At 52.1% G+C, this 10,459-nt stretch overlaps 1 protein-coding gene across 3 annotated transcripts; it reads right to left on the reverse strand.

Moving 5' to 3' along the window:
• Positions 1 to 1,374: 1,374 nt before the first annotated feature.
• ZNF263 (zinc finger protein 263) lies at positions 1,375 to 10,436 on the reverse strand. 3 transcript variants are annotated; one of them, XM_060172483.1, is made up of 6 exons: positions 9,795 to 10,432; positions 9,145 to 9,325; positions 8,540 to 8,574; positions 7,939 to 8,065; positions 4,823 to 4,939; positions 1,375 to 3,554 (listed from the first exon to the last, which is right to left on the reverse strand). In XM_060172483.1, the coding sequence occupies exons 1-6, from the start codon at positions 10,179 to 10,181 to the stop codon at positions 2,386 to 2,388; spliced, it is 2,016 nt and encodes a 671-aa protein (XP_060028466.1). In that variant the 5' UTR covers positions 10,182 to 10,432; the 3' UTR covers positions 1,375 to 2,385. The 3 variants fall into 3 exon arrangements, 2 of the variants coding, with proteins under 2 accessions (XP_060028466.1, XP_007522041.1); XM_007521979.3 differs by having other exon boundaries at positions 8,540 to 8,613; XR_009544937.1 differs by lacking the exon at positions 7,939 to 8,065 and having other exon boundaries at positions 3,419 to 3,554; positions 8,540 to 8,613; positions 9,795 to 10,436.
• Between the last annotated feature and the right edge of the window lie 23 nt (positions 10,437 to 10,459).

Below are 10,459 nucleotides of genomic sequence, written 5' to 3' on the forward strand. Positions count from 1 at the left end.
AATAAAAAAAAGCAACAAGGGCAACAAAAGGGAAAGTAAATAAATTAAAAAAAAAAAAAATCTGTGTCAGGGCTCGATGGTAGCGCACCTGATCACACACATTACAGTGTACAAGGACCTGGGTTCAAGCCCTCAGTCCCCACCTGCAAGGGGAAAGCTTCACGAGTGGTGAAGCAGTGTTGCAAGTGTCTCCCTCTCTATCACCCCTTTCTCTCAATTTCTGGCTGTCTCTATCCAATAACGATCATTTAGCAAAATGTTAAGAAACAGAAACGAATCTGTGCCTCTGTCTACCTATGTAAAAAGGAGAGTGAAGAGGAGGGAGAGGAGATCAGCCTGGAACGCCCTCGTGACAACGAAAATAATAAAACGCTGGCGGTCAGGTGCTAGTGCAGCAGGCGAGGTGCACGCAACATGAAGCGCAAGGACTGGCTGAAGGATCCCAGTTCAAGCCACCGGCTCCCCACCAGCGGTGGGTGGGGGGGATGTTGCTTCACAAGCGGTGAGGCAGGTCTGCAGGTGTCTTTCTCTCCCAGTCTTCCTCTCTTCTCTCCATTTCTGTCTTATCTAACGACATCAATAACAACAACAACAATAAAAAAGGGCAACAAAAGGGAAAATAAAGAAAAAATAATAAAAATGCTTGCACCACACAGGAGCACCTGTGGGGAGAAGGGGGGTCGTTACAGGTGGTGCTGCACTGTCTCCTCTAGAAAAAAAGCAGCAACAGGCTCCAGTGCCTAGTGGTAAGTACATTACTGCTCTGGGGACTGCAGTAATCCACGACTGGGACGGTTAACGCTGCAGCGTCACTTCCCTACACAATCCGCTAAGGATCTTCCTCCGGGGTCAAGTCCCATGTGGTCCCAGCATCATAGTTCCCTCCTCCTGAAATGCCATCTAGTATCTGACCTCTTTCCCTGAGAGAACCACATCTAGAATTCCCTATTATAAAGCATAATGCGCTCCCCAAACAAGTTTGCTCCCCCTGCTTCCCGTAACTCCCTGTGGCTGACGAAGAGTAACTGATATCAGAACTACCTACTACAAGGGCAACAAAATGGGAAAAATAGCCTCCAGGAGCAGTGGATTTGTAGCGTAGGCACCGAGCCCCAGCGACAACCCTGGAGGAAAAGAGGAAAAAAAAAAAAAAAAGAACTACCTTTTCCTGGGAACTGTTTGCAAGATCAAAACATCCCATCAGTCCTTCTTCAGATGTTTCACAAATGATAAACATTCTAGGTCAGAAGAGAGAGCATAATGGTGATGCAAAGACTGTCATGCCTGAGGCTGAGGTCCCAGGTTCAATCCCCAGCACCACCACAGACCAGAGCTAGGTAGTGCTTTCATAAAAATAACGAGAAACATTCTAAACAAAGAGCCAAGGACAGTTTTACTACTGTACACCACAGAAGAAAAGCTTTTCAGATACCATTATGACAGTAGCCCCTCGAGTAGTCACTGAATGCAGTCCCAGCCTGGTGTGTACCAGGGCCACCCCTACCTCCACTTGTCTGCCATCTTGGTCTGAACCTTTCTGACCAAACCAGCAAGACCACAATAGTCTTCGAACCAAAGCAGACAGAAACCACAGGTCCACAATGAAGAGGCACTCACTTGCAGGCTTCCGAAAGGAATTTATTACCAACCACACAGACTTCCAACAGTGGAAGGCACCATCCCGTTTCCCTAGAATCTGTATGTTCAAGGTTTGCCAGGGATTAATTTTCCATGATACCCCTTTTAGGAAGGCTTCCGTATGTTTCTCTCTCAGACAAGTGGGAGGAGTCTAGGTCTCTAGAAAGGGCGGGCTCATTCAGACTCCCGTGTTCTCTGCCAATACCTGAGCTAACCTGAATGTTCCATCTGGCCATTTCCCTTGTTTCCTTTTGTCTGAGGGCAATGGCCCGGCAATCCGCACTCCTGCCAGACTGCTAAGGGGTGCTGGGGGCTCTCAAGTTCGGCCTTGGCAGAGCTGCAACTCACCACCAGCGCGCCCTCTAGCTGGTTTCTCAGGAGACGTGGCCTCTCCTCTGGTGTCAAGAGCCGCATACTCCTGGCTGAATGTCCCAAGTGAGAAAGCAGTTGAGTCACCTTGATCCCCAAAGTTGTCAGGACAGATGCTGGACACAGACACCTAACCCTAACTAGGCTAAATCTCCCACCCAGCAGACCACCTCCAACTTGCCATCTTCAGTTCAGCCAGACTTCTTTGTACTTTCATGTACCCTTTCTGCCTCATCACTCCCCCACAACAAGGCTATTACCCACTTACGGTAACAGCCTTGAGAGACGGAGGTCATTTGGTCAGCTGAACAAGAAGGCCAGCTCTTAACAACAGGACCCTCTGAATGCCACCTTCCTTGGGTCAAAAAAATGCCAGTTTTATCCGGTGTGAGTCCTCTGATGACTCATAAGGCGTGAACTCCGAGAAAAGCTTTCTCCACATTCCGCACATTTATAGGGTCTCTCACCCGTGTGGGTCCTCAGGTGACGAATCCGGTTAGAGCTGTGCGAGAAGCTGTCTCCACACTCATGGCAGGTGTAGGGCTTCTCTCCCGTGTGAATTCGCTGGTGCCTGATTAGGTTGGATCTGTGAGAGAAGTTTTCCCCACACAGAGTACATTTATAGGGTTTCTCACCCGTGTGTGTTCTCAGATGTCTGGTGAGGTGCATGCCTTGCCGAAAGCTTTTCCCACAAGTCAAACATTCAAAGACTTTCTTCTCTGCCTTGTGGGTTCCATGATGTGTGAGAAAGGAGATGCTGTTGCTCACTGGCTCTGCACACTCAGAAAATGGGTAAAGCCTTTCTTTCTCATGAGTCCTTTCATGTATGACGAGATGTGAACTACGAGAGAAACTCTTCCCACACTCAGCACACCTATAGGGTCTCTCTCCTGTGTGAATTCTCTGATGCCTGAGGAGGTTGGAACTGTGAGCAAAAATCTCCCCACACTCAGGACACTTGTAGGGCTTTTCCCCTGTGTGCGTTCTCTGGTGTCTGTGGAGGTTGGAGTTGCAAGAGAAGCTTTTGCCACACACGTTACACTGGTAGGGCTTCTCTCCCGTGTGGGTGCGCTGGTGGCGAGTCAGGTGGGTGTTCTGACTAAAACTTTTTCCGCACTCAAGGCACTTGTGGGCCTCCTCTCCCAAATGCGCTCTGTGTAGTGACAAAAAGTGTGGGTTCCCAGCAAAGAGTTCACTGCACTCTACACCCACGCACAGTCTTTCTGCTGCGTGTATTCGTTGGTGCCTTATTAGATTCGAGTTGTTAGAGAAATTCTTGCCACACAACGGACATAAGTGGAGCTTCTTTGGCTGCAGTTCCTTTTGTCGCCCCAATTCTCTGCAATTCATGGCACCCACTAGTGACTGCTCCATCCGCTCGTCTGGGGGAGGCTCCCAGTGCCCTTCTGCTCTGTCCTGCGGCTTTCCCTGCTCAGGACTCCAGGGCACTTCTCCTCTGGCTTGGATAGGGAGAAGCACCTGAGGGTGGATGCTCCCAGGGAAAATGGGCTGAGCACTTTCATCTCGGTTCTCAAATTTCTCGTCCCCTGGTGGAGCAAAAAAAAAAAAAAAAAACCGTAGTGCCAACTCATTTCCAAATTGGAGAAGCAGTCTCATGTACCTGCTACTGCCTGTAAGTCGGAAGCCAGGTTTTACTTTTGGCTTCTCTGCAGTCAAGCTGTGCTTATGCATGCATAATTACACTGCTCCCAGGCTGGTCCTTTCATTCCTAGGTCAAAAAGAGGGAGAGACACCACAGCACCATTCCACCATTCACGGAGCTTCCCCCTGGTGCCGAACATGGTGTTTACACATGGTGCTGGCTGCTGCCCACAGCTGGGTCCTCGTGCATGACAAAGTGGCAGTTATCTATCTCTTGGTCACGTAAAAGTGTTTGTTTTAGGGGACCGGGCAGTAGCGCAGCAGGCTAAGCACATATGGTGTGAAGTGCAAGGACCAGCCTAAGGATCCTGGTTCAAGCCCCTGGCTCCCCACCTGTAGGGGGTGGGTCACTTTACAGGTGGTGAAGCAGGTCTGAAGGTGTCTATCTGTTTCCCCTCCCCTATTTCTCTCTGTCCTATCCAACAACATCATTATCAGTGGCAACAATTACAAGAATGACAACAAGGGCAACAAAATGGGGGAAAATTGGCCTCCAGGGGCAGTGGATTACACCGAGCCCCAGCGACAACCCTGGAGGCAAAAAGAAAAAAAAAAGGTGCTTGTTTTACTTGTTTTAATCCTACTTTCCCATATAAGTAAAGTGCTCTAGATAATGGGTGGGGGTAGATAGCATAACATAATGGTTATGCAAAGAGACTCTCATGTCTGAGGCTCTGCAGTCCCAGGTTTAATCCCCTGCACCACCATAAACCAGAGTTGAGCAGTGTGCTGGGTTAGAAAGAAAGAAAGAAAGAAAAAGAAAGCTATGCAGTCAGCACCGGGGGCCTCTCTCAGGGGTCAGCTTAGACCTGTGATGGAATCCCTGTAGGGTATCCCATCTTCCTTGTCAAATGAGGCTCTGGCTTCTTTCCTTCAGGAGTGATGAGGTGGAGCAGTGCTGGGCCTGAACGTTTGACCGTCTCCTTACAGTGCACACACACCCTGCACAGCTCACCTGCCTGTGGGACGGCAGCAAGCTGTGGGAACACACGGGCAGATGGAAGGGAGCCCAGGACGCAGTACAGCTCCTGGCAAGGTGAGCCCCTTTCACACAAGGATCTGCCAGTCAGGCCAGGGTCCAGGGCAAAGCTCAAGTGCCCCAGCCTCAAGAGCGAAGTGTTTACTGAGCGGGCTGCTCATTCCGACTCCTTACCTGGAGCTGAGGTTCTGGGACTTGGGCCCTCTTTGCAAGGCTGAACACTGGGTCCCCATGGTTTTCCTCCTTGTTCCATGTGGGTGCTTAGGGTCTCTTGACTGGGAAGCTGAGACACTGTTCACAACGAGAGAAACAACTTTTTAAACATTTACTTAGTAATGAGACAGAGAGAAAAGAGTGAACCAGAGCATCAGTCTGGCAAAACCCAGCGCCAGAGATGGAACTCAGGACCTCAAGCTTCCCAGCCCTGTGCTTCAGGCACTGTGTCATCCAGCCATTTCCCAGAAATAACCCTTTGAAAGGACTGGCTCGTTTACTGCGGCCTGGGATGTGGCACAGCAGATAAAATGTTAAGCTCCCAAGCAGGAGATGCTAAATTTTATCCCTCGCACCGCATGTGCTGAGCAGTGTTCTCTCCCCCTCATTGATGGAAGAGACTTTTAAGGGGGAATGACAGAGAAGCAAGAGCATCACTCGGGTACATGGGGTTCTGGGCAATGAACTCAGGAGTTCAAGCTCGACAGTCCAGCATTCCACCTACCAGGCAGACATAAAAACATCTTAAATTGACACTGTCCTCTAGTGGGCAGGGGACACGGTATTGTTCCCTGCTCTCCCTGGATGGAGACAGAGCAAACAGTAAATCTCACGGCACTGACTTAGCATATACATTAAACTGTCCCCAGTGGTTACCTCTTGGGACTGGAGAAGAGAAACTATGGCTTTTGATCTTTTTACATTTTTGTGGTATCTGAGCCTTATTTTGTTTTAATTTCTGACAGTGAAAATGTGCACGTTGGCAGTCCAGTCAGTCTACTTAGCATGGTCCCAGTAGTTAGCTTCTTGAGAAATCAGTTTAATTTTGTAAAAACAGCAGTGACTCTAACATACAAAGTTAAATTAGGACTATAGCCGATCGGCAGCTCAGGAGAATATATATGGGACATGCAGTGAGTAATCAAGATGCACTTGGCAAGGACACAGTGTTGTATATTATATATCCTTAGTGCCACTTCTAAGCACTGGAGGGGAAAACAAAACAAAACATTAAAACCTCCGCTCTAGCTTTAACAAGTACGTACTATCAACAGTTTGATTCCAAGAACGTGTGATCTGGACTTCTCCCCCCAGCACTCAGAGAGACAGCTGTGCACCACCCAAAGCATCAAGGCAGCGCAGCGATGGAAAATTGGAGAAGGACCCAATGAAGCGGACAAACTTGGCAGACAGCCTCTGCAGAACCAGTGCAAACGAGTCAGTAATGCTGCCTCTTTATAAGAGCCTCAAGGATGAAAACAGTCTGGCTCACCCATCGAGTACACACAATGCGCTATTCCACACTCCATCCTGCTTAAGACTTCCTTTTTTTTTTTTTTTTTTTACCAGAGCACTACTCAGCTCTGGCTTATGGTGGTGCAGGGAATTGAACTTGGGCCTTTGGAGCCTCAGGACTTTTTATTGTGAGAGTCTTCAAATATATGATGTGAAAAAATAGTTACCTGTATACCCACCACTTAACTACTAGTCTTGTGTCCCATTTTTAAATCTCCACATAACACATAATTTGACACATAACAGCATCTCAATTTATGCTTAGTCTATCTGGAAGATAAACATTTACTTATAATTTTTCAAAATTCCAGAATTTTTGAAGCACTGGGAGAGTAAACAAATAATGCTGAGGGACCAGGTGGTGGCACACCTGGTTAAGTGCACATACACTATAGTGCACAAGGACCCAGGTTCAACTCCCTGGTCATACAGGGGGAAAACTTCATGAGCAGTGAAGCAGGGCTGCAGGTGTCTCTGTCTCTCTCCCTTCTTAATTTCTGTCTCTATCCAATAATAAATTAATTAATTTAAAAATGTTGATGCCTAGCACCCCTCAATGTTTTATTTTGGATGAATGTCTCAGAAATACTAATTGAGTGTTCTGGTAGGTGGCACAGTGGGTAGAGTATTGGGCTCTCTAGATGAGGTCCTGAGTTCTTTTTTTTTTTTTAATTGTTTTTTTTTTTACCAGAACACTGTTCAATTCTGGCTTATGGTGGTGTGGGGGACTGAACCTGGGACTTTGGAGCTTCAAGCATGAGAGTCTGTTTGCATAACCATTATGCTATATACCCACCGCCCTGGGTCCTATCCAACAAGTTCTATCCCCGACACCACATTTGGCAGAGTGATGCTATGCTTATCTTTCATTAATAATTAAACTAGGGAGTCAGGCAGTAGCACAGCAGGTTAAGCGCAAAGTGCAAGGACTGGCGTTAAGGATCCCGGTTTGAGCCCCCAGCTCCCCACCTGCAGGGGAGTCACTTCACAGGCGGTGAAGCAGGTCTGCAGGTATCTGTCTTTCTCTCCCCGTCTTCCCCTCCTCTCTCCATTTCTCTCTGTCCTATCCAACACTGACAACAACAATAAAACGAGGGCAACAAAAGGGAATATTTTTTAAAAAAAGAAAGAAAAAATAATTAAACTAAAAGAAATACCGGGAGGGGGGTGGGCTGGGCAGTGGCGCACCTGGCAGAGCACACACCTAACGATGTGGAAGGACCCTGGTTCAAGGCCTCAGCCCCTACCTGCAAGGGGAAGGCTCACCAGTGGTGCAACAGTGTTGCAGGTGTCTCTCTTTCTCACTGTATCCCCCTTCCCTTGAAAATTTTCTCTATTCAAATAAACAAATAAATAAAACAAAAATTTCTATTATTAAAAAAGAAAGGAAAGAAATACTAACGGAACAGAGAAAGCACAACAGCAGCTAGAAGAATAAGTGTCCAGACATGTGCGGGACATTGAGAGCAGAAGATCCCAGATCATCCCGGGATTCTGGCCACCATACGTGTGTGTGTGTGTGCGCGCGCGTGCGGGGAGGGGGGGGGCGGAATCTACCCTGCTCCAGGGAGATCCATCATGGCGCTGACGCCCTGCTTTTGGCTTGGCATATTTGGTCCCTAACTGTGCCAACTGTGTCCTCTGGCACTTAACTGTTCCTAGCCCAGGAGATGCTAGGTTCCTGCAAACCTCAGATCTTATGTCTGGGAAGCGAGTATCCACAGGACAAGGGCCTTGGTAGGAAACGGTTCATTCTTCATCCCCGGAACAAAAGTCCTTACCCACTGTGTCCACATTCTCATAACTCTCCTGCACCAGGTCCCTGGAGAGGGCCCTCTTACTAGGATCTTGATGCCCCCACTCCTCCTGGGAGATGTACATAGCCACGTCCTCTAAGCTCTCAGGCAACTGAAACAGAACAAGATCTCCTTTAACCCCTGAGGCACTAGGAACAATTCAAGCAAGAATCAAAACCGGCAAAACCCAGGGTGCTGAGGGTGCTTTTCAAGGGGGAAGATAGCCCAGCCTACAAGTGAGGTGTGGAGAGGCAAATAAAGAAGGGAAGAGGGAGGCAGGCGGAAAGATTGCTCACTAGGTAAGTGGCTGCACTGCCCTGCACATGGCCTGGGTTTGAGCTCTGGCACCACCCAGGAGGGGCCATGGCAACAGCGGAAGGTTTGGTGCTGCGGTGTCTCCCATCTCTCTGTCTGTCTGAATGCAAAACGTGGTCTGGAGCTGTGACACCGCCCATGCTCGAGGCCCTGTTCCACCAATGAGGAAGGTGAAGCTGCACTGTGGTGGGGGGGTCCTCCAAGTCAGAGGACCCTGCCCCACAAAAACAACACGGGAAGGGGGCAGAGACAATGGTGACTTCCACATTACCTGGGGCCCAGTCATCTCCTTGTCTTCCAAGTTCCCTTCAGGAGGAAAGAGAGAAAGCCAGGGAGCAGATAAGGCTGAAGGTAACAGAAATCATGGTGATGAGAACGGCGTCCCTAACTCTTGGCAACCCAGGATCACTGCCACACGGCACTTGTTCCCCAACACCCTGCCTCTGCTCTAAGGACCGAACGACCGGCAAGAGCCAGGGTGAAAACACTGGCATTCCTGTCTAGCCAGCAGCCGCTGAGCCCTAGGGTAGGATAGGACTGACTAAGCCCCTGGCCCCTCCACCCCCAGAAGAACCCAAGATGGGCTCTCCAAGGCCTTTCTCTCCACTTATGGGGACCCCTGGACAGAAATTCTCTCTCCTTCCCAGGAGGTGGCCTCATGGAAGCATGAGGTTCGGAGCTGAATGGAACAGCATGTAGCACAGTAGCTCTCTAGGTTGGTCTCCCTGTGGTCTCCCTCCAATATATAAACGTTACAGGGGGAGAGAGAACGAAAAAACAGAGGCAAAGAAATGCCCTGTGCTTGACAGTGTCTGTCCTCAGGTGTCAGGGACAACCCCAAAACCCTCTCCCTCCCACCTGCCCACTGTTCCTCACCCCTCTCTTTTACAGCCTGGGGGTCCCTTTGGGGGCTGGGGCCTAGCAGCTCCTGCAGCCTGGGGCCAGGGTTTCGCTCAGTCTCCATTGGCTCCAGCTTGAAGCTCGGTGACTCCCGTGCTGTTTCCAGAGGCAAAGGCTCCTCCAAAAGCACTTCTGTTCCCCGCCCATGGTTTGTGACCTGGGAACCGACCCACATCACTCATCATCACAACAGCGCCGCCGCCGAGGAAGGGCTGTCAGGACGGGGGTCTGCGGGGCCCAGCAGGCGGAGGCGGAGGCGCGTGGGCCCCGCGTGCATATGCCCGGGGATGCGGGGCGCCCCCAAACGCTGGCAGCAGCGCAGCCCCCGCCTGCCCTCGCCCGCTCTTTCTGGACGCTTCCACTCCTGCCACCGGGTGCCACAGGCGGGTGGCCCGGGGACAGATGCGCTCAGGCCTCGGCGCCGTGTCCTCCGCTCAGTTTGCCTTTCCCGGGGCTGGCGAGGACCCCGACCCGGGCCGGGCGGGGCTACGGGCGGGGCGCGAAGGGTCCCACACCACGCCCTCGCACCCCGGGACCCGCGCAAAGAGCCGGGGCTCTCGCCGCCCGGAGGAGGCACGTGCCAGGCCGGGCACTCGGCGCGGCGGCCGCCGACACGCGTCCCTCACCTGCGGCCCGGGCCTCGCCAGCTCCCGCTGCAGCTGCTCCACCAGGCCCGCCGCCTCCTCGCCGCTCTCGGGGCGCAGCTCCCGCACGCGCGCCTGGATGTCGGGGGGCAGGATGCTCACGAACTGCTCGAGCACCAGCAGCTCCAGGATCTGCTCCTTGGAGCGCAGCTCGGGCCGCAGCCAGCCGTGACACAGCTCCTGGAGGCGGCTCAGCGCCTCCCGCGGCCCCGCGGCCTCTTGGAAGCGGAACCGCCGGAACCGCAGGTGGGAGGCCTCCGGGCTGGGCCCCGGGTGCGGCGGCGGCAGCTCCTGGCTCCAGGCGCCGTCCTCCTCCAGTTTCACTATCAGGAGCCCTCCCTGGTCCTGGTTGCCAGGGCCCGCCGCCATCGCAGGGCCCCCGGAGCGCCCGAGGCGCGAGCCGGCTGCGACCGCAGACGGGGGCGGCCCGGGCCGCGCTGCGATGCCGGCGTCGGGAGAGGGGGGCCGGCCAAGGCGAGAGCCCCGAGTCGGAGCCCCCCCGAGCCGGGGCCAGAACGCGGCGGCTCCGTCCTCGCTGCGGGTCGGCTCCAGGGTCGGCGCCCGCAGCGGAAGCCCGAGTGCTCGTCGTCCCAGGCCAACGCGACCGCTCAGAAACAACTTCCGGGCCACGCTCCTCGGATGCTCGC

Source organism: Erinaceus europaeus, chromosome 15 (assembly GCF_950295315.1).
Source record: "Erinaceus europaeus chromosome 15, mEriEur2.1, whole genome shotgun sequence".
NCBI lineage: Eukaryota > Metazoa > Chordata > Mammalia > Eulipotyphla > Erinaceidae > Erinaceus > Erinaceus europaeus.